The sequence below is a fragment of the Elgaria multicarinata genome, chromosome 3 (genome assembly GCF_023053635.1).
Source record: "Elgaria multicarinata webbii isolate HBS135686 ecotype San Diego chromosome 3, rElgMul1.1.pri, whole genome shotgun sequence".
Lineage (NCBI taxonomy): Eukaryota > Metazoa > Chordata > Lepidosauria > Squamata > Anguidae > Elgaria > Elgaria multicarinata.
In genome coordinates, this window is record NC_086173.1 from 171,626,821 (window position 1) to 171,651,672 (window position 24,852).

At 44.5% G+C, this 24,852-nt stretch overlaps 1 protein-coding gene across 1 annotated transcript; it reads left to right on the forward strand.

The window, feature by feature from the left end:
• LOC134395787 (vomeronasal type-2 receptor 26-like) lies at positions 1-23,846 on the forward strand. Its single transcript, XM_063121948.1, has 6 exons — positions 1-285; positions 4,471-5,292; positions 11,928-12,155; positions 14,226-14,352; positions 14,869-15,439; positions 23,408-23,846. Exons 1-6 carry the CDS (start codon positions 1-3, stop codon positions 23,844-23,846), a joined length of 2,472 nt encoding a protein of 823 aa, XP_062978018.1.
• The last annotated feature ends 1,006 nt before the right edge of the window (positions 23,847-24,852 follow it).

Sequence of the window (24,852 nt, forward strand, 5' to 3'; positions counted from 1 at the left end):
ATGACTGAATACTGGAACCTCCTGTCTTTCCTGGTGGCCATTCATGAGGTCAACCAGAATCCCAGTCTATTGCCCAACATCACCCTGGGCTACAACATCTATGAGAACTATTTTGATGCAAGAATGACTTACGATGCCATGGTAGATCTTATTTCTCCTGGGCAAGCAAATGTCCCAAACTACAACTGCGGAAGACGGAACAAGCTGTTGATTTTTATCGAAGGGGCTGACACAGACACCTCCATCCACATTTCAGCTCTGTTGGGCGTCTACAAAACCCCCCAGGTATGAATGCACACACAAAGGCAGTCTGCAAAGAATCACCCTTGTAACCAGAGAAAATGCCAAACATCTTATAGAGAGGGAAGGACTGCCATTCCAGAAATGGTCACCCTGTCCCTTGTTGTAACCAGTAGCTAGAAGCCATAGGTGGAGAACCCATGGGGTCCCACGGAGAAGGGGCTGTTGTACCGTGGGAACAATGGCTCCACAAAGGGAGTTCTAAAAGCACTCTGTGAAACTTGGGCCATAGCTAGACCTAAGGTTTATCCTAGGATCATCCTGGGTTCGTCCCTGCCTGAGCGCTGGATGTCCTGTGTGGCACTTAGATGAACAGGTTTGACCCCAGGACAATCCTGGGATAAACCTTAGATCTAGCTACGGCCACAGTTGTATTGGTTCCTTCGTGGTAACATGGTGACCTTTACCGGAGGTTAATAAAGATCACTAAAATGGGGGGATATTCCATTCAGTGGACACAGAAATGCTGTGGAGGATTGTCCTTCTACTATGTAAAAAGGAAACATACGATTAATAGATTAATAATTTAATAACTCTCTTCGAGAAATTCCTAGCCTAGAAATAACTGGCTATGTCGCTGTGAAACAAGCCTAACGAACTTTGGGTTTGACCGGAAAGTGATAATGGTAAATGATCTACAGCACAATCGTAAATACAGCGTAGCTTGGGGGTTCTTTTAGATCCATCATTGTCACTTGAGGCTCAGGTGACCTCAATTGCACGGAGTGCCTTCTACAAACTCCGGTTGGTGGCCCAGTTATGCCCCTATCTAGACAGGGATAACCTGGCTTCAGTTGTCCATGCTCTGGTAACCTCCAAGTTAGATTACTGCAATGCGCTCTACGTAGGGCTGCCTTTGAAGGCGGTTCGGAAGCTGCAGCTCGTGCAAAATGCAGCGGCCAGATTGATTTCGGGAACCAGAAGGTTCAACCATATAACACCTGCTCTGGTCCGCTTGCACTGGCTGCCTATATGTTTCCGAGCCCAATTCAAGGTGCTGTTTTTGACCTATAAAGCCTTACACGGCTTGGGACCACAATACATGACGGAACGCTTCTCCCGACGTGAATATACCCGGTCACTACGTTCAACATCTAAGGTCCTCCTCCGGGTGCCTACTCCGAGAGAGGCTTGGAGTGTGGCAACGAGGGACAGGGCCTTTTCGGTGGTGGCCCCCAGACTGTGGAATGATCTCCCTGATGAGGCTCGCCTGGCACCAACGCTGCTATCTTTCCGGCGCCAGGTTAAGACTTTCCTCTTTGCCCAAGCATATGGCGGCACATCCTAATTACCCACATGTTTAGTTTTTAATCGGTTTTTAATGCTTTATGTGTGTATGTACTGTGTTTTAGAGTTTTAAATTTTGTATACTTGTATTTACCTCAATTTTAGAATTTCTGTAAACCGTCCAGAGAGCCCTGGCTATGGGAGCGGTATATAAGTGTAATAAATAAATAATAAATAAATAATAAAGAACAGCTCCAATAATACCTTGCTAAGCTAGACCTGGAATCAACGGAAGTCTCCAGATGTTCCTCTAGCTTTTCGTCTCTAAAATCCACCCATGAGGAAGAGAAATACCTGTCAGAAATCGCTGCCCCCTTCCTCCGCAAAGCACTTACAAACCTGCGTTTCCAGACAATGAAAACTAAATTTATTTATTTATTACATTTCTATACTGCCCAATAGCCAAAGCTCTTTGGGCGGTTCACAAAAGTTAAAACCATAATAAAACAACCAACATGTTAAAAGCACAATTACAAAATACAGTATAAAAAGCACAACCAGGATAAAACCACGCAGCAAAATTGATATAAGATTAAAATACAGAGTTAGAACAGTAAAATTTAAATTTAAGTTAAAATTAAGTGTTAAAATACTGAGAGAATAAAAAGGTCTTCATTTAGGGAGGGGAGATATAAAAATATCCTCAGAGAACAATGTCTATGTATTTGTTGTAGCCAGGCAGTAGAAGATCCTATACACTATGTCTTTTACTGTAAGCTACAGTATATAAAAACGCCTAACGAGATTTTTAGCTCCGCGTGCTAACCTCATAGATATAGATATAATAAAATATTTACTCTCAAATACAGCCAAACCCATCATGCTAAACCTGGCTAGGTTTGCTGCCAAACCAGCATGGATTAGGGAAGTTTTAGAGGACAGTGATGCCATTTAAAGAAAGGTTGTTCATAGCTGTGTATTTATATAAATTACTCTGAACTTGTATATCCCTTCTGCCTCGCCATTGATAGCCTTTTCCTCCATGAATTTGCCCAGTCTCCTTTTAAAACCATCAAAACCGGTGGTGATAACTATGTCTTCGGGAAGTGAATTCCACAGTTTAACTGTGTAAAGAAGTACTTCCTTTTCATAGAATCATAGAATAGTAGGGTTGGAAGGGGCCTACAAGGCCATCGAGTCCAACCCCCTGCTCAATGCAGGAATCCACCCTAAAGCATCCCTGACAGGTGGTTGTCCAGCTGCCTCTTGAAGGCCTCTAGTGTGGGAGAGCCCACAACCTCCCTAGGTAACTGGTTCCATTGACATACTGCTGTAATAGTCAGGAATTTTTTCCTGATGTCCAGCTGGAATCTGGCTTCCTGTCACTTGAGCCAATTATTCCATGTCCTGTACTCTGGGAGGATCGAGATGAGATCCTGGCCCTCCTCTGTATGACAACCTTTCAAGTATTTGAAGAGTGCTATCATGTCTCCCCTCAATCTTCTCTTCTCCAGGCTAAACATGCCCAGTTCTTTCAGTCTCTCTTCATAGGGCTTTGTTTCCAGACCCCTGATCATCCTGGTTGCCCTCCTCTGAACATGCTCCAGCTTGTCTGCATCCTTCTTGAAGCTGTTATCTGTCCTGAAGCTTCCACCAATCAGCTTTATTGGATGACCCCATTTAGTTCCAGTATTATGAAAGAGGGCGAAATAGGCCTCCCTTTCCACTTCCTCCATAGCAGGCATAATTCTGTACACCTGTATCATGTCTCCCTTTACTCTCCATTTTTTTGTGCTGAACCGTCCCAGATGTTATAACCTTTCCTCATACGGAAATTTCTGCAGCCCCATGATCTTTTTAGTTTTCTGCACGTCTTCCAACTCTGCCATATTCCTTGTTGGGTGTGGTCACCAGAACTGTCCATGGAATTCCAAATGTGGTCGCACCATAGATTTCTATAAGGCCAGTACGACATTGGCAGTTTTATTTTCACTTGCTTTCCTAATTAATTGTTGTGAACCGCCCAGAGAGCTCCGGCTATTGGGCGGTATAGAAATGTAATTAATTAATTAATTAATTAATTATGCCTACTATGCTGCACACTGGATCAAGCTGTCCACCACAACCCCATGGTGTCTTCCTTGGTCACTCACTGCTAGGGTGACCAACTGTCAGGATTTCCCCGGATTTGTCCTGGTTTTTGTTCTTTCCATGGTGTCAGGGGGGATTTTCTATAATTTTCAATAATGTCCTGGAATGACACACCTTCCCCTTTAAGGCTGCCATTAGCATGGCAGGAGTGAATGACATGCTTTCTTGAGGCACATCATTCCCCCACCCCGAGCTCCAATTGAGGTCTTAAAGGGGAAAGTGGGTCATTCGTGGACATTATAGAAAAGGCCCCAATTGGAGTGGATGGTGGTGGTGCAGAATGAAATCCTTTCCCCTCCTCCACTCCAATCGGGTTCTTTAAGGTGGCGGGGGAATAACGTACTTTCTGCAGGACTCAGAAAGCTGCTTCCCCACACACACACTAGGTGTCCTCTTTTTTGGTTTCCCAAATATGGTCACCCTACTCACTGCTAGCTCAGATCCCATGAGTTTATCCTTGGTTGAGATGTGCTCAAGTTAGAGGAAGCCAGATTCCGGCTGGACATCAGGAAAAAACTTCCTGACTGTTAGAGCAGTATGACAATGGAATCAGTCACCAAGGGAGGTTGTGGGCTCTCCCAAACTAGAGGCCTTCAAGAGGCAGCTGGACAACCCTCTGTCAGGGATGCTTTAGGGTGGAGTCCTGCACTGAGCAGGGAGTTGGACTCGATGGCCTTATAGGCCCCTTCCAACTCTACTATTCTATGATTCTATGGTTTGCGCCGTTATGTACATTAAACCACAATTGCTGTTTTCAGTTCCTCATAATCCCCCCGTTTTTCACAACAATAGGTCACTTATGCTCCTGTTCATCACGTTCTTGACAAAACCCAGTTCTGTCTTCTCTACCGGATGGTTCCAAAAGAAGAACCCCCCTACCTGGGCATTGTCAAATTGCTCCTGTATTTCAGATGGACGTGGGTTGGTCTCTATGCTACAGACAATGAGAACGGCGAAAGGTTCATAAATACCTTGAGACCTGTGCTCATCCGAAATGGCATTTGTGTTGCTTTCTCACAAACCCTCCTAAAAGACCTTCTTGTAGAAGTAAGATTGATCGATGTGTGGCTACAGAAGTATTCATTTTCCACCAACAGAGCCAATGTCTTTGTTTACTATGCAGCATTTTATTCTGATGTGGATATAACAAGTCTGCAGGTTGTATTAAACAAAGTTGGGAACCCCATTTCTGGGAAAGTTTGGGTCACAATAGCGGCGCCATATACCAGCTTGACCATAGCTTTCAAGTTCTATCTCACACGTCTCCATGGTTATTTATCTTTCTTCACCCGGACGAAGAAAGAAACAAGACGTCATGGCATGCCAATGTCACTGTTCCTATGTTGTGGTCCAGTTCTGGAAGATGGATTTCACTGTTCATATTCAAAGGACGCGTCATCTGTGAAAGGCCGGGAACGATGCACAGTGAAAGAGAACCTCAAAGGTTTACCGCAGGAGCTCCTCGAAAGAAGTGTGTACCAAGACACCTACAACATTTACAACACTGTCCAAGGCATAGCACAGGCCTTAAATGCTGCCTACTCATCTCGATCCAAGAAGACAGCGTTGATGAGTGGAGGCAGGTTGGAAGGTGAAAGGATTCCACCACTGCAGGTATTCCTTCTTTGCCCGAAGTTGGCTCCATTTCAAATTGGAATCTATTGTTTTTCTGTGCAGTCATTACTTTTGAAGCCAGGCTTAGGCCATGGCTAGACCAGCCCTATATCTCGGGATCATCCCTGTGCATCCACGTGATACACAGGGCATCCTGGGAGCAGAGAGAGATGATCCCTTCCTTTTTTAAAAAATATAATAGTTTTTTATTTTTCCAATACTTAAACATGCATCAATACGACAAAAAGAAACAACATTATTATTATTATTATTATTATTATTATTTATTTATATAGCACCATCAATGTACATGGTGCTGTACAGATAACACAGTAAATAACAAGACCCTGCCGCATAGGCTTACAATCTAATAAGTTGTAGTAAACAATAAAGAGGGAAGGAGAATGCAAACAGGCACAGGGAAGTGTAAACAGGCACAGGGTAGGGCAAAACCAACAGTGTAAAGTCAGAACAAACTCAATATTTGAAGGCTATAGGGAAAAGAAAAGTTTTGAGCTGAGTCTTAAAAGCAGTGATTGAGTTTGTAGTTCTCAAGTGTTCTGGAAGAGCGTTCCAGGCGTAAGGGGCAGCAGAAGAAAAAGGACGAAGCCGAGTAAGGGAAGTGGAGGTCCTTGGGCAGGCGAGAAGCATGGCATCAGAGGAGCGGAGAGCCCGAGCGGGGCGATAGTGTGAGATGAGAGAGGAGAGCTAGGCAGGAGCTAGGCAGTGAAGAGCTTTGAAGGTCAGTAGGAGAAGTTTATATTGGATTCTGAAGTGAATTGGAAGCCAATGAAGAGATTTCAGAAGTGGAGTGACATGGTCAGAGCAGCGGGCCAAGAAGATGATCTTAGCGGCAGAGTGGTGGACAGAGACCAGCGGACTGATGTGAGACGAAGGAAGGCCAGAGAGAAGAAGGTTGCAGTAGTCCAACCGAGAGATAACCAGTGCGTGAACGAGAGTCTTGGCAGAAGAGACAGACAAAAACATAACCCATAAATGTTGAATAACCTTAATAGCATATTTCCTAGTTTAATCTGTTAACATAATCATACTTAACATAAAAGTGCACACCCCACCCTGGGATCTATTCCTGTTTCCAAAATCTCATTGTTTCTTCTGGAGGTGCTTTCCCACGCCCCTTAGATAAAACAAATTCTAGGAACTGTTTCCACATTCCCTCAAAATCATTCGTTTTTGTTATTCCTCTTCTCACTTTTATATTACATGTTAATTTATCATCAATAGCAATGTTCCATATCTCTTTATACCAGTCTCCTATATGATAATCCCCATGAACCTTCCAGTTCCTAGATATCATTAACCTTGCTGCCGTCAGCAAATTCGTTATCAATTCTTTTGTCTCTTTATTACAGTTAAATTCTCCATATAGTGATAACAATGCCACTATAGGTGTCTCTTCAATCTCCATTCCTACAATTTCTTTTATCTCATTAAATACCATTTTCCACAATTTTTGAACAAATTTACATTCCCACCACATATGCAAATATGTTCCTTTTTTTTGACACCGTCACCAACAATTTGCTGAGTTCAGCTTATTTATTTTATTTAATCTCACTGGGGTTAGATACCACCTCCATATAATTTTATAATAATTTTCTTTTATCCTCACAGACATATTCCCTCTTTGTTTCCATATTCCCTCCCAGCTGTGTTGCCCTATTTGAACCTTCAAATCAGTTTCCCAGACCATCTGATTATCTAGATCCATTCCAGTCTGGGTTCCGATCTGGTTACGGGACTGAATCAGCCTTGGTCGCCCTGATGGATGACCTTTATCGAGAGAGGGACAGGGGGAATGCAACCATGTTAATCCTGCTCGATCTCTCGGTGGCTTTTGATACTATTGACCATGGTATCCTCCTGGATCGACTCCGTGGGATGGGCATCGGAGGCACTGTTTCACAGTGGTTCCGGTCCTACCTACGGGGTCGTTTTCAGAGAGTAGCATTGGGTGACCAGTCCTCGGCCTCCTGGCAATTGAGCTAAGGAGTGCCGCAGGGCACCATCTTGTCCCCAATGTTATTTAACATCTATATGAAGCCATTGGGAGCGGTCATTAGGGGATTTGGAGCTAAATGCCATCAATACGCTGATGACACGCTGCTCTATCTCCCTGTGACAACTGAATCAGGTGAGGCTGTGCAAGTCCTGGACCAGTGCCTAGACTCAGTAATGGGCTGGATGAGGGCCAATAAACTGAGACTGAATCCTGGCAAGACGGAAGCCCTGTGGGTGAGTGGTTCCCGAGTCCGGGAGACAGGCTCATTGCCTGTTCTGGATGGGGTTGCACTGCCTCTGAAAGAACAGGTTTGTAGTTTGGGGGTACTCTTAGACCCATTTCTGTCGTTGGAGGCTCAAGTAGCCGCCACGGCTCGGAGTGCCTTTTACCATCTTCGGTTGGTTCGCCAACTATGGCCTCTCCTGGACAGGGATAGCTTGACCACGGTGGTACAGGCATTGGTAACCTCAAGATTGGATTACTGCAACATGCTCTATGTGGGGCTGCCCTTGAAGCTGCTCCGGAAGCTGGAGCTAGTGCAGAATGCTGCAGCTCGGCTGTTGTCTGGAGCTGCCCCTTTCCAGCATGTAACTCCTCTGCTGAGGGAACTGCACTGGCTGCCTATTCGCTACTGGGCCATGTTTAAGGTTCTTGTACTTGTGTACAAAGCCCTAAACAACTTGGGACCAGGATACCTGAGAGAGCGCCTTCTCCCTTACCGACCTGCCCGGTCACTGAGGTCATCCGAGGGCCTGCGCCTGGTGGTTCCACCTAGATCCATCTTCCGATTGGAATCCACCAGGGGAAGAGCCTTCAGCGTGGTGGCGCCCCTCCTGTGGAATTCCCTGCCTCTGGAGGTCAGACAGGCTCCAACCTTGCACTCCTTTCGGCGTCTCCTGAAAACATATTTATTCCAAGAAGCCTTTCTTTAACATTCAGCCTTGGATTTCTGTGTTGTTGTTTTTTGCTTCTTTTAAAATTTTGTTTTAACTGTTTTATTCTGTTTTTATTTGCATTTTACCTTGTACTCCGAAATTTTTCAATGGGGAGCGGAATAGAAATATTCTAAATAAATAAATAAATAATCTTACCCATACTTTCTATCTCCCCCTTCCCAACTAATATTCTATATATTTCTCTCGTTAACCCTTTTATCATTTTATTTTCCCCTTTCTCAATTTCTTTTTTAAAAATCAGCTCCTCAAATTTTGTTATTACGCTACACTCTCCGTTATCCTTTAACCATTTCTTCATCCATTGTTCTAATTGAAAATAATTTAACCACAATATTTTTTTCTCCTTTAGTGCCTCTTATTATTATTATTATTATTTATTTATATAGCACCATCAATGTACATGGTGCTGTACAGAGTAAAACAGTAAATAGCAAGACCCTGCCGCATAGGCTTACAATCTAATAAAATCATAGTAAAACAATAAGGAGGGGAAGAGAATGCAAACAGGTACAGGGAAGGGTAAGCAGGCACAGGGTAGGGAAAAACTAACAGTAGAAAGTAACAGTAGAAGTCTGCACAACATCAAGTTTTAAAAGCTTTAGGAAAAAGAAAAGTTTTTAGTTGAGCTTTAAAAGCTGTGGTTGAACTTGTAGTTCTCTTCTACTTCTTCTCGAGTATTCATCTTCCTTAACCAATGATTAAGCTTCATTATATTCCTCTCTATTAAAATTTTCCCCAGCTTATCTTTTAAATTTCCTGGAAAATTCCGTAACATTATCACTGGTGTTATTGAGGAAATACTTGGAAGTAAGTCCTTTTTGTATACACTCCATATTTCCCAGTGATTTTTTAAGAACGGTTTCTCTATTTCTTCCCCCCATTTTTTATTATATTCTCTAAAACATATATTTTCTAGTTTCCATTCTATCTTCTCCCTTTCTATCCTCCAACCAACTTAAATATCCTAATCCTATCATGCTTTCTACTAAATGTCTCAACCTATTAGCTACGTAATATAATTTTAAATTTGGGAGTCCTAACCCTCCTTTTTTTTGCATTATATACCAACTTTTTTTATTTATTCTCGCTTTCCTATCACCATTGCAAAAATTATTTAAAATATTTTGCTAACTTTTTAATTATTTTTCAGATATTCTTATTGGTAACATTCTAAATAAAAATTTACATTTGGTAAAATCCTCATTTTTACTAAAGCTATTCTTCCAAACCAAGATAAATTTAGCCTTTTATATTTTTCTAATTTACCCATAACTGCTTTTTCAAATTATTTAAATTTCCCTTTTCTAAATCCTCTAAATTTTTTGTAAGTTTGATTCCCAAATATTTAATTATTTCTTTAATTTTCATATTCTTCTCTTTACGAGATGATCCCCTTCTTGGGCTGGGATTTCACCCTACCCTTTTAGCTTGCTTTTTCCACAGATCCCGAGACAATGGAATGTGTGGCCAGGCTTCACGGATTGTCCCAGCTCCTCGCGAGTAACTTTTTAAAAACAAAACAAAATGGCGGCCGTGATGTCACGCACCACGTGTAGACCAGGGCGATGATCTCGTAATCATAAAATTGCAAGATCGTCGTTAACCTACCCCCTTGTCTAGCCATGGCCTCAGAAAAACGTTCAGAAGCAGCGATGAGATTAAGTAGAATTCACAAAATTAGGGTGACTAAATGCACCGGGAAACCTGGAGACCTCTGGAAATACAGAGGTCTCCAGGCCAACTGGGACTGGCCCCCAATTCACTGGGGAAAAGGGCTGGTAGACGCGTTCCTGGACTTTCAGGAACAGGTGCTCCAGCCCTCCCCCAGCGCCAATCTAGCATAGCAGAAGGCTAGATCAGTGTTGGGGGCGGGGACTGGAAGACACGTTCCCAGACTTCTGCTGTGCTGACATGATCACATCAGTGCAGCAGAAGGCTGAAATGGCCCTTATGGTGAGGAGCTGGAGGACGCATCCCAAGACTTCTGGGATGGTGTCTCCCAGCTCCCGCCTCTCCCCAGGGTTGATCTAGCCCCTCTGCTGCGCTGACTAAGGCCACACCCCCTTGGGGCTGGACATGTTGGGGTGGCCACGCCTCCTGAGGGCAGCTATATTGTCCTCCTTTTTGGTTTCCAAAATAAGATCACTCTACACAAAATGGATTCTCCTGTGTTGTGGTTTATAAATCTCCATGTCTGGATGAAAAGAGAAGTAAACCAGACATGAAAAAGCAGAAGTGATGTCCAGTTTAGGGACAAACAGGTACATCAGAATTTATGAGACATTCTGGGAAGAGGTTGGTCTAAACTGATGATGTGGGCTCATGGACTTAGATATTTTAAAATAAATGAATATGTTTTAAGAGGAAGGACACTGACTTTGAGAAGGGTTTTTTTTAAGTCTGAAAGAGGAGGAAGGTTTCTTTCCTTTCCCTCAGGCTTGAGATCCAGGATGTTGCTCTGAACCTAGCATATAGACCTCAGTGACTCCGTAGTTTTGCCCGAGAGACATGGAAGTCCCTGTGCTGAGAAGAATCCCTTTTGCAGAGTCTGCATGAGTGGTGCAGGATTTGTGAGTGTACAGCTGCAAGATTTGTGAATACGTCATCCTGCGTTGCTTAGGTTTGTGATTGTGTTAAAACTTGTCTTTTCTCTAATAAAATGCATTTAATATTAAACTTCGACAGATGTTTTAAGTTATAAGGTGAATGCAAATATTCTGTGTTGAATCCTCAAGTGCACTTGCACCTACAATACTCGGGCTAAACCAGGGAAATCTGGAAAGAGCGTGCCTAGTTATCTAATACCAAGAACGCTAGAATTTCAGCCTTTTAGAGCTTCATCACACCAGCGTTATACTGTGCATTCACCGCGAATTATATGCAAAGGACTCTGATGTTTTCTGCTTTATAATCTGCTTTTAATTGTGAAGTACTCCGATGCATCCTGGTATGATTGTGCTGCTACCCTAAAAGAAGCGCCAAAAACAGAATCGTGGAAAGAGCGACTCTTCTTACTCTCCCACAATCCCAAGGCTAATTTTAACATACTTCCTTGTCCTCCTCCGAGTGGCCACTGGGGGCGCAGAAGGATGATTTTTAAAGATAAAGACATCGCAATTGGCACAGTAATAGATATTAAGGAGAGTTTTCAGCATACCAAATTTGAATCAGATTGGGTCATCTGTTGATTTTTAATGATTTCTTACTTTCCCCCCCTTAAAACCTTTTCCTGGTATGCAAAGGATCTTGGGAATGCCGCCACCCACAGTGTGATTTAGCTAACAACAACAACAATGATGACAGCTTTACGCTATGGAGATAATTTGAGGGAAACAGTTACGTGGGATGAAGCTCTGAGTTTCCCCCCTACACTTTCCTTCTGGAATTTTCTTTAAAATGCGAAACAGGAGTTCCGCTAAAATGTTTATGCAAAATGTCAACGTCCACAGCATTAGACTTCAAGTACTTGAAGAGCGTATCAGCTATATGTCTAAAAGATGTATGTTCCAACCATCGGTCCTAGGGCATGGTGGAAGTTTCACATCTATTTAATGAATTAAAAACAGTATTGCAATTATATGTCTTAAAGTCATAAGTTCCAGTCCTAAGGCATGGAGATCACCTTCTAATCTCTGGTGTTTTCTCCATTATTCTAGCTTTACCGTTTCCTGGGAAACTTCCAGTTTTACAATACCACCATGGACGGAGTGTATTTGGATGAGGACGGAGACTTGGCAGCAGACTTTGACATTGTAGACTTTGTGTTACTTCCCAATAGAACTGTTTTTATGGGAAAAGTTGGGAGTTTAGAGAGACATCGGTCCTCAGACGTCACACTCAGCATTGATGATGGTGCTATGGTGTGGCCTCTCTGGTTTAAGAAGGTGGGTAAAAAATACCTGTTTCATTGTAATACCCTTAAACATCTGTTATGTTTGCTAAATCTGTTATTATTATTATTATTTATTTATATAGCACCATCAATGTACATGGTGCTGTACAGAGTAAAACAGTAAATAGCAAGACCCTGCCGCATAGGCTTACAATCTAATCTTACAATCTGTTGTATATTAATATTTGTTTTCTTGAATTTAAGAAACCCAAAACTTCTGGGTTTTTTTTATGGGAGCTGAGGGTCTTGTGAATTCACTCATTCACCTGAAATCAAAGCAATGATACATCAAGGTTCCTCTCCCTTGTTGTCATCACAAAATACGGCATGACATGCACTATAAAATATAATGCTTCCATTACTCATTATAACCCCCTGCTCGAATCCACCCTAAAGCATCCCTGACAGATGGTTGTCCATCTGCCTCTTGAAGGCCTCTAGTGTGGGAGAGCCCACCACCTCCCTAGGTATAGAATCATAGAATAGCAGAGTTGGAAGGGACCTACAAAGCCATCAATGGAGAGACAATGGAAGCTATAAATTGTATATGCGGTGCTCTGCAGATTCATATAGCAGACAAACCAGGAGCGGCTTTGGGGGGGGGGGGGGAGGAATGAGGCAGCAGAATCGGAAAATTCAAACTAAAAATGGCGCGAACCAATGAGGCAGCCGATAGGTGGGAAATCGGCCAATCCCGTTGTCCTACCCTCATAGCTATGCCAACATGTCAAAATTCAATTTAACACATTGTGATAACACGGTGCAAACTAGGATGTGATCTAAAAGTCATGGTAAATCGCAAATGTGAATATATGCACTATCGTGTAAAAAACCCAGCGCTACAGCAAATGGATGGCTGTTTCATGTGTCCTGAAATGTGAATATGTGCATTTAAGTTGGGGTAAACAAGCTGTATAGAATATGTGCATTTAAGTTGGGGTAAACAAGCTGTATAGACAAGGCCCTGGTCTACTTAGCTCAGTATTGTTGGCAAGGAGAGACATTTGACCTGCAGGGTCTGAGGGAAGGATTTTCTCTGCCTCAGCTATAGATTTCAGGAGATGAATGTAGGATTTTTGGAAGCAAAACATGCGCTCTTCCACTGAGCCCTAACCCAGAAGTCAAGCTGGACTGCTCAGCCTATGAATGCTTAAGACGATAGGGTTGCGAATTCTCTAATTTTAATCCTGACAAGCAGCCTCTTGCAAAGGTTATCTTAAAAAACAATCGCATGAGGCTAAGGCTATCCATGGCTACTAGCCCTGATGGTTGTGTGCTATCTCCAGTATTTGAGGCAATAAGCCTGTGTGCACCAGTTGCTGGGGAACATGGGCGGGAGGGTGCTGTTGTGCAACCATGTCCTGCCTGTTCATCCCTGGCCGATGGCTGGTTGGCCAATGCGTGAACAGAGTGATGGATTAGATGGACCCTTGGTCTGATCCAGCCTCAGGGCACTTCTTAGGTTCTTATGAATGGTTAACTACATTGATCAGAGAATCAGAGAATAGCAGAGCCAGAAGGGGCCTACAAGGCCATCGAGTCTAATGCAGGAATCCACCCTAAAGCATCCCTGACAGATGGTTGTCCAGCTGCCTCTTGAAGGCCTCTAGTGTGGGAGAGCCCACAACCTCCCTAGGTCACTGATTCCATTGTCGTACTGCTCTAACAGTCAGGAAGTTTTTCCTGATGTCCAGCTGGAATCTGGCTTCCTTTCACTTGAGCCCGTTATTCCGTGTCCTGCACTCTGGGAGGATCGAGAAGAGATCCTGGCCCTCCTCTGTATGACAACCTTTTAAATATTTGAAGAGTGCTATCAGGTCTCCCCTCAATCTTCTCGTCTCCAGGCTAAACATGCCCAGTTCAAGATATTTCACACTTGTCTGGAGAATAGCAGCTGTTGGGGTGGGTGGGATCTGGTCCAGATTGGGACTGTGGAGGAGAGAGGTTTAAACATTTCCTAAAATGGCAGAGATTTGATATGGTAGGGAAATTCCTATGGGTGCCACTGAAGTTCCATAGATCAAAATATCCCTAACTCTTGATGTTCTGTCTTTATGGGTAGATGGTGCCTTATTCCAGATGTAGCCCAAGATGCAGGCCTGGATCCCTCAAGGTGATTCAGCAAGGAGAGCAACCTTGCTGCTATGACTGTTTTCCTTGCCCAGAAGGAACCATCTCCATCAAAGAAGGCAAGTGACTCCAGAGGAAAGGGTGGTCCATTCCTCTAGAACAGAGTTAATATATCCCTCCATTCACCAAAACTCAACCAGGTGGTTCTCAACTTCCCTGTGACTGAGGTGTAAGCAGCTTGTGCTGTTTCAGATGTTGCTGGACTTCAGTTCCCATCAACCCTATCTAGTATAGAAAATAGTGATGAGTGTAGCTGTAGTCCAACAACATCTGGAGGGACACAAATATCCCATTCATGCTATGTGTGTCATTTCTACAGGTAATTCTGTCCGGCAGAGTGCAGCCTCTCTGCTGAACAGTGTCTCTCCTCCAGCCCAGAAAGAAGACATCTTCAGCACTGCTACACACACCACTTTGGATGACTGAAGTCTCTTCTTGCCCATCAGTACTCTGCATGGATAGTTCCTGGTCTCTTCTCAATCCTTCACCTTGTGTGGCTCCTGTGGCATCTAAACTCTCTTAGCAAATAAATTGGAATATAATAATGTTGCTGAAGCCTCTCCTTTTCTTTCCAGATGCAGACCTTTGCACTGCATGTTCTGAAGATCAGCATCCAAACAAGGAACGAGATCAATGCATCCCCAAGGTTATAACCTTCTTATCATATGGAGAAAATGTGGGCATCAGTCTGGTTTCCATTGCTGTATTTTTGTCCTTAACCACAGGCTTTGTTTTAGGAATCTTCATTAAATTCCTAGAAACTCCCATAGTCAAAGCCAACAACCGGGACCTCTCCTACGTTCTCCTCATATCTCTCCTGCTTTCCTTCTTGTCCTCCTTCCTCTTCATTGGCCGGCCAAGGAAAGGGACCTGCCTCCTCCGACAAACAGCCTTCAGCATCATCTTCTCAGTTGCTGTCTCTTCTCTGTTGGCCAAAACGATCACTGTGGTGTTGGCCTTCTTGGCCACAAAGCCAGGGAACAGCATGAGGAGATGCTTAGGAAAGAGCTTGGCAAATGTTATTGTTCTTTCTTGCTCCAGTGTCCAAGTTGGACTTTGCACCATCTGGCTGGGGACCAATTCTCCCTTCCCTGTTTCTGACATGCACTCCCAGCCTGGACAGATCATCTTGAAATGCAACGAAGGGTCTGTCACCATGTTCTATGCTGCCCTTGGCTACATGGGCTTCCTGGCTGCCATCTGCTTCACAGTGGCTTTCTTGGCTAGGAAGCTGCCTGGGGCCTTCAACGAAGCCAAGCTGATCACCTTCAGCATGCTGGTCTTCTGCAGTGTCTGGGTGTCCTTTGTGCCCACCTACCTGAGCACCAAGGGGAAATACATGGTGGCCGTGCAGGTCTTCTCCATCTTGGCCTCCAGTGCTGGTTTGCTGGGCTGCATCTTTCTTCCCAAGTGCTACATTATTGTACTGAGGCCTGACCTAAATGCAAAGGAGCATCTAACGATGAAAACAAAAGATAGCATCTGATTCTGGATTCTCTTCCGTTTTGGAATCTGCATCCAGCATAGCAACCATGAAAGCAAGGTAGCAGCCTGAAGATGCCTCCATGAGCTGTTATTATAAACTGTCTCCTTCCCTTCAGAGATATCGCAAATGCAACTGGTCACATCCAATGGAGATGGATGCATGGTCAGCATGGAATGGCCACAGGCTCTTTTTAATTCATGTTTGCCATGTAATACCTTTCCTCCAGTATAAGAGATACTGTACCTCTGTATACCAGTGGCTTTAAAGCCACTTCTTTAATTATCACATCTTGAGTTGTGCGAGTTGCCCCCTTGCTTACTGTTCAAATTGAGCTTCTCTCAATGGAGAACAAACATAGAATCATAGAATAGTAGGGTTGGAAGGGGCCTATAAGGCCATCAAGTCCAACCCCCTGCTCAATGCAGGAATCCACCCTAAAGCATCCCTGACAGATGGTTGTCCAGCTGCCTCTTGAAGGCCTCCCATGTGGGAGAGCCCACAACCTCCCTAGGTAACTAGTTCCATTGTCGTACTGCTCTAACAGTCTGGAAGTTTTTCCTGATGTCCAGCCAGAATCTAGCTTCCTTTAACTTGAGCCCATTATTCCGTGTCCTGCACTCTGGGAGGATTGAGAAGAAATCCTGGCTCTCCTCTGTGTGACAACCTTTCAAGTATTTGAAGAATGCTATCATGTGTCTCCTTAGCCTTCTCTTCTCCAGGCTAAACATGCCCAGTTGTTTCAATCTCTCCTCATAGGACTTTGTTTCCAGACCCCTGATCACCCTGGTTGCCCTCCTCTGAACATGCTCCAGCTTTTCTGCATCCTTATGTTTTTAAATTTTGTATATTGATTTTTAATGTTCGGCCTTTTAAAGTTTGTGAACTGCCTTCACATAGCTTCTGCGGCAGGGTTTTGCTATTTTATTGTTTTACTCTGTACAGCACCATGTACATTGATGGTGCTATATAAATAAATAAATAAATAAAATATATGGGGCTGTACATAAACGTAATAAATAATAATAAATAAATAAATCCTGATGTGAGCAGACATGGACCCTGTTCTTCTGCCTGGCATGTCCTGGCAGATTTTCATCCCACCTCTTCTCAAGGTGGCTTGTTTGAGAACAAGCCTGGTTAAAAAGCCATCCTATGGAAAATGTTCTGGGTGCAGGGAATGTGCTAGCCTACAATTCCACAAACAATCTGCAGTAGAGTAAAAAACTATACTCAGCTACTGAGTGTTTTCGCATGATATATCTGTACATAAAAAGCGGAACGTACGTGTGTTTGTATGTCTGGAAATTCTAACCCACTTCTAGATGAGTTAGAAACCTAAAATTTGGGACGCTGACGTCTCTTGGTGTACAATCAACCTCCAGTATCAACTACAGAATTCGTTACCACAAGATGTAGTGACGGTAACCCAATTTGGATGGCTTGAAAGGGGGTTGGATAAATGCCTGGAAGAGAATGCTGTCAATGCCTACTAGGCTTTATGACTACGTATGTGCTGCCTCCCGTATCAGAGGCAGTAAGCCTATATATACATACCAGTTGCAGGGGAGCATGGGTGGGAGGGTGTTTTGCACCATGTCCTGCTTGTGGGTTCCTGCTCAACAGCTGGTGGGCCACTGTGTGAACAAAGTAGTGGACTAGACGGACCCTTGGTCTGATCCAGCCTCAGGGCTCCTCTGGTGTTCATTCCAATCCATGCCTTGCCATGGACACATTTTTCCTGTTGCTTCTGAGACCAATATGTTATCACCACATCAACCGTCCACTACAAGAATGGGCCTTCTTCTCCAGAGAAAGTTGTCTAAGCCTCTGCCTATCTTCTGTGGTCTTTTTACACATTGTCGTCACCAACACTTCCTTTCTATGGTCTGTGCGTCTGTATATAATTTGATCTAATTTCAGTTTTTAATCATCAGAACGCCAGCTTTCCAGTACATCTGTCCATAGCGAATAAACAGAGGGCTGCACAAGTGTTTCAGCTCCAAGGGCTACGTCCAGGGTCACTTGCAGCTGTGCGCGGGAGGGCACACAACACTTCACACAATTCTGCCTCCCTCACAGACACATAAAAGGGTGGAAGGTTGAGCACTCCTGCCCCAAAGGAATTTGTTATAGTGTTACTATTGTAGACCCTCCGCAGATGCTCAGCCTGCACATATATATAGTCAAATTTCATATCACAGTGATGCCAGAGGTGCATGTCTGTAACAATATGAGAGCCAGTGTGGTGTAGTGGCTAATGTGTTGGACTGGGAGTTGGGAGATCTGGGTTCTAGTCCCCACTCAGCCATGGAAACCCACAGGGTGACTTTGGGCCAGTCACAGACTCTCAGCCCAACCAACCTCACAGGGTTGTTGTTGTTGTGAGGATAAAACTGAGAAGAGGAGGAGAGTATGTACTGTATACTGTCTTGGGTTCCTTGGAGGAAACAAGTTGGGATATAAATGCAGTAATAAATAAAATTAAAATAAAACAAATACATTCATAATATTTAGGGGGAACTCATCCAATCCATATGTGCCTAAAAGAATAGCTTGACCAGGGCTCATCTACACCAAGCAGGATATTCCACTATGAAAGTGGCATAAAAGCAGTATATAAAAGGCAGGAGCCACACGACTGCTTTATAGAGATATTGAAGTGCACTTCAGGATCTACATGACTGCTTTAGAGTGGTATTGAAGTGCACTGACAGCTGTTGGGGCCCATTGAGACATCTACACCAAGCAGGATATAACACTACGAAAATGGTAAGAAAGCGGTATGTGGTATGTGTCAATGGGCCCCAACAGTTGTCAGTGTATTTCAATACTAGGGGTGTGCACGGACCCCCCGATCCTCTTCGCGCCCAATCCGCAAATTGCGGATCCCACCTCGATCCGCCTAGGGGCCACTCTGCTCCACTGCGGAGCTCTGGCTCCGAATCGGAGCTCCGCAGTGGCAGGGAGTGGCACCAGGTGAGGCCCCCCTCCCTCCTCCCCCTTACCTGTGTCCGTCCCAGCCCATCCCAGCTTAAGCCCGTGGCTCAACCAGGAACTGTAGGCCCCGATTGCAGGCCTACACTTCCTGGTTGAGCCGCGGGCTCTAGTGAAGCTGGGATGGGCCGGGCCGGACACAGGTAAGACCCTCCGCCCCCTTACCTGGCTCTGCCGCCATTGCCGCATGGGCGGCGGCAGCAGGGCCAGGTAAACCCCCTCCCTCCTCTCCCTTACCTGCATCCGTCCACGGTCCCGCAGCTGCTTCAACTGAGCCCGAGGACTCAACCAGGAAGACTAGTCCGTAGTTGCGGCCTAGTCTTCCTGTTTGAGTCCTCGGGCTCAGTTGAAGCAGCCACGGGACCATGGATGGATGCAAGTAAGACCCCCCCCTCCACCTTGCCCCCTTATCTGGCTCTGCCGCCGTCACCGCATGGGCGGCAGCGACAGCGGCAGGGCCAAGTAAACCCCCTTACCTTTTTTGCGGAGCTCCGGATCGAGGCGAAGGATCCGCCTTCACCTCGATCCGCTCTGCAACGCTCCGTGGCTCCCCCAATCCTCTTCGCATCTGCCTTAATGGGAGGCGAAGCCCCCCGATCCGCTCCTGCTTCTCCGGTCCGAGGAGAAGCAGAGGACATCCCTGTTCAATACCGCTATAAAGCAGTAGTGTGGCTCCTGCCATTTATATACCGTTTTCATACCACGTTCATAGTGGAATATCCTGCTTGGTGTAGAATCATAGAATCACAGAATAGTAGAGTTGGGAGGGGCCTATAAGGTCATCGAGTCCAACCCCCTGCTCAATGCAGAAATAATGAGCCCCAGGTCTCCTCCATGTTTCTCTAACATAGTTCAGGCCACGCTCAACTTTTTCCCTCCCTGACCCTTGTCTGACCATGGCTCTGTGTTGGTAAGTTCTTACAAACATGTTTACTCCAGCCCTTTGATCACACAAGAGAGTCCATGAACTTGGAGAGGTGAATTTTCTTCCCATTTATAATTATCAAAATCACAGTGGTTATGTCTTCTTCTTGCCAAAGCTCAAGAGATTTCCCCCAAAGCTTGCCTTTTAGACCAATAACGTATACATCAGCATCAACAGCAGCAAGTTGTAACTTCTTCTAACAAGAATGAAAGGACTGGTGTGCACAAATACTTCATGTGCCATTGAGAGTTTCTGCTGAGATTTATGGCAGGCAAGGAGACTACGCAGCTGTGAAAGTCATCCCTGTATTTGTAAAGTCCCTGGAGCCTTGATCTTGCAAGTGACTTCAGGTTCTTCTGATTAGCTACTTACAAAGCTGGGAACAGCGGTCACTATTGGAGTGACTAGTGCAGGCAGACCCAGAATTATGTTCCTGCTGCTGTTTCACCTGTTACCCTGTGCAGCCTCCGGGATGCTGAAGGCAAAATGCCCACTGAACTTGGTAAGGGATGATCCGGATGCGCTGAGTTTTTACCAGCCAGGACACCACCTCATTAGTGGTGTTGTATCTACCACACACCCTATATTTCCACTACACGTTTTCTTCAAGCCTTCCCTGACCATAATTTCTCTGTAAGTAATTCTGTGGCACAGGGTTTAATGATATGCTACCCAGTTTTTGTTGATAGTCTCATAGAATCATACAATAGTAGAGTTGGAAGGGGCCTACAAGGCCATCGAGTCCAACCCCCTGCTCAATGCAGGAATCCACCCTAAAGCATCCCTGACAGATGGTTCTCCAGCTGCCTCTTGAATGCCTCTAGTGTGGGAGAGCCCACAACCTCCCTAGGTCACTGGTTTCATTGTCGTACTGCTGTAACAGTCAGGAAGTTTTTCCTGATGTCCAGCTGGAATCTGGCTTCCTGTAACTTGAGCCTGTTATTCCGTGTCCTGCGCTCTGGGAGGACCGAGAAGAGATCCTGGCCCTCCTCTGTGTGAGTAGTGATGTAGTTAAAAGCAGCTAAAGTTGCATTTCCTAAGCATTTCTTGCTGTTAGAAAAGGATGGCTGAGCCCATTACTAAGACTTCTGTATTGTTGTCTCTGATAGTTAAGAAGGACAATTCTTGTTTTGTGGAACTTGTTCTTGGAATGTTAGTGTCCACATTTTGCCTTTGGAGGAAAGGCTTTGGGAAGAGATAAACACGCAGGCACCAGCAATTGCATCCTTGCAAATTGCTGAAGAAGCATCTATTGCGTTATCAATATCTTTGTCAAGGAAGGTATGTGCTTTATCTGGTTGTTTGGGTGACCACCAACTGAATAGTGTGTAGTTTTTGCAGACATACAAACTGATGAGGGCCATTTAAACTAATATGTTATAGCACAATCTGGTGTCGTAGTTTTTTGGCATACCGTAATCCAAATAAACAGATGCTGTCTTTGATTTCAAACTATATTACTTCCTCCCGTTCCCTGATAATTAAAATGGTGAACATTAATAATAAATAAATAAATAAATAAATAAATAACATTGTTGGATGTCTTTGAGTTGCAGATATTAAGCACAACTGAATACATTGTGTAATTGAAAATTGTGTTCTTTACAGTACAGGAGGCTAAGGGGAGACCTGATAGAGATGTTCAAAATGATGCATGGTGTGGAGAATGTGGACAGGGAGACATTATTTTCTCCCTCTCTCAAAATACTAGAACCCAACAGGGTCATCCCATGAAGGTGATGGGTGGGAGATTCAGGACAGATAAATGGAAGTACTTATTCACACAACACATAGTTAAACTATGGAACTCACTACCACAAGATGTGGTGATGGCCACCCATTTGGATGGCTTTAAAAGGGAGTAAAATTGTTTCTTTATGAGTAAAACCCAGGTATTTAGGGTGCTTTCAGATAGGCGGCTGCTGGTGCTAACAATCAGAATGCATGGTGCAGCAATTCCAGCTTCTTATCCTCAACAAATGCACGTTACCAAAAGCAGACACCACCATGCGGGGCTCTCCTCTTTTGCTTCTGGCATGGATCTGTGCTGACAGTTTATTGCTGTGCTAACAAACTGAGACTCAATCCAGACAAGACGGAGGTACTGTTAGCGGGTGGTTCATCTGTCCGGCGAGGTGATGTTTGCCCTGTCCTGGACGGGGTTGCACTCTCCCTAAAGGATCGGGTCCGTAGCTTGGGGGTGCTCTTGGATCCAGAACTGTCACTTGAGGCACAGGTGAACTCAGTGGCAAAGAGCACCTTTTATTAGCTTAGGTTGATATACCAACTACGCCCTTATCTGGACAGAGATAGCCCAGCTACAGTGATGACCTCTGATAACCTCTTGTTTGGATTACTGCAATGTGTTATATGTGGGGCTGCCTTTGAAAATGGTCCGGAAACTTCAACTGGTACAAAACAGGGCAGTGTGCTTACTAACAGGGACTGGCCGATGAGACCACATCACGCCAGTCCTTTCCCAGCTTCATTGGCTGCCAGTCCAGGTCCGGGCCCGATTCAAAGTGCTGGTATTGACATTTAAAGCCCTAAATGGCTTGGGGCCAGGATATTTGAAGGAACGCCTCCTCCCATATGTACCTGCCCAGACCCTAAGGTCATCCTCAAGGGTCCTTCTCCACGAGTCCCTGCCAAAGGAAGTGAGGCAGGTGGCTACCAGGAGGAGGGCCTTCTCTGCTGTGGCACCCCGGCTGTGGAATGAGCTCCCTGGGGAGGTTTGCTTGGCACCTACGTTATTGTTTTATTTAATTACATTTATATACCGCCCCACAGCCAAAGCTCTCTGGCCGGTTTACAACAAAAGTATACAAAAATTTAAAAAACATAAAAACAGTATAAAAACAACAGTATCCATTTAAAAATAACATGGGAGGCCTTAGACGCCAGGTGAAGACCTTTTTATTCTCCCAGCATTTTAACAGTCTATAAATGAATTTTAACTTGGTGTTTTAAATTTGTAATTTTGCATTGCTGCTGTTTTTATCTGGTTGAGCTTTTATATTGTATTTTATATTATGGTTTTATACTGTTGTTTTATACTTTGAATGTTTTTAATTTTTGTGAACCGCCCAGAGAGCTCCGGCTATTGGGCGGTAAGAAATGTAATAAATAAATAAATAAATAAATAAAATAAAATATCTACATGATGTAGAAAAGCCCTTAGGGCTGTGCACTCCCCCCCAATCACGTCAGAGGTCATTTCGGAGCCTCTGAAATCGCTGCAATTTGACTCGGAGTGCTTCGGGCTTGGCCACCTCGCTTTGGGACTGAAGTGAGGTTCACCCCCCCTCTAAAGTGGGTCAGCCTCTGCAGGTTCCTGGGCAACCACACAGCAGGTACCCTAAAAAACTGGGTGCATGACTGACTGGGGTCCATTGGACTCCCTGCTCACCTCCCTCCCCCCTTCTCCACCATACCTGGAGCTGATACAGCCAGGACTGACCTTTGCTGTACATCCTCCTTCCTTGGATCCACGGCTTCAGGTAAGAAGGGGGCACTCTCTTTTTCATATATTGATGGCCACAAACTATGGTAGCTGTAAAGGGTTACAGTGGCCAAATTGGCTTGCCTTGACTCAGATTTGGGGCTCCAGCCCGAGGCGGTGCACAGCCCGACTTAGAATTACAAAAGAAGGAATTTGACATGTGTATTTTGAATGGAGAATGACATGAGGATGCACATCTTGTTGCAGTACAGAAGCACCACGTGAATACTGGAAAGTCCTGTCCTTCCTGATAGCCATTCATGAGGTCAATCAGAATCCCAGGCTGCTACCCAACATCACCCTGGGCTACAACATCTATGAGAACTATTTTGATGCAAGAATTTCTTACGATGCCATGATAGATGTGCTCTCTCCTGGGCAGGCGAATGTCCCAAACTACAACTGTGGACGACAGAACAAACTTCAGATTTTTATGGAAGGGACTGACTCTGATACCTCCATGCAGATTTCAGCTATGCTGGGCATCTACAAAATCCCCCAGGTACCAATGCACAAACACTTGTCATCTACAAAGCATCAACATTGGCCAGAGAAAATGCCACAAGTCATACTGGGTTGGAAGGAGTGCCATTCCAACAATGCTTACCTGGTCCCATATTCTCGTGTGGCTAGAAGGCACATGTAGGGAACTGTTAGAATCTCCCAGGGAAGGGGTTGTTGTACTGTAGGAACAGTGTTTCCACATGGGGAGTAATCAGATCACTCAATGGAACGTAGTCGTATTGGTTCCTTTTGGGAAGGGAGGGACATCCTTGCAATTTTTGTGAACCGCTCAGAGAGCTCCAGCTATTGGGAGGTATAGAAATGTAATAAATAAATAAATAAATAAATAAGCTACAATAGCAAATTCACAAGTGGTGACACCATGAGCATAGTGGCAAAGAACATCCTGATGGATTATGAGATGAGGGCTCAGATTCCACCACATAAAGATAGAAATATAGCCTCCATGTAGCCTTTGGGTGGGGCGGGGCGGGAGATAGGCAGTTCTCAGTGGGATCTACTTTATTTTTCAATAGAACTCAAAAATCCACCATTCAAAGCTTGGTGACAAATAGTGGCTTCTATACATGGAAATATTTTAAGCATGAAGGAACAGGGTGAACCTGAACATGCCAAGCTCAGGAATTGTTTTTCAGTACCAGATCGAAGTCCTTCTAAACTTAAATCCATTACTGCCTTTATCCCAAGCTTTCTTTTTCAGCATCCGAATTTAGGTAGGACCTGGATTTAGATGCTGTCATTTTAAGAGAATTGGGGATCAGAAATGTTCCTTGTTTTACTGCAAATCACCTGGAGATCTACCCAAAGACCCAAGTCTATCTTCTTCCTACCCCTGTTATAGGAGATTGTCTGTCAACAGTAACATTGGGTTGGACATCCTGCAACCACTGGGATGCAGAAGAAGGCAGACATGAAGTTCCTGATGGAATGTCAATTACTGCATTAATATAAGTATAGATTCCAAATCCCGCAAGGTACTGGTTCCTCTCTATTTGGCCCTGGTTAGGCCTTATCTAGAGTATTGGATCCAGTTTTGTGCTCCACAATTCAAGAAGGATGCAGACAAGCTGAAGCGTGTTCAGAGGAGGGCAACCAGGATGATCAGGGGTCTGGAAACAAAGCCCTAT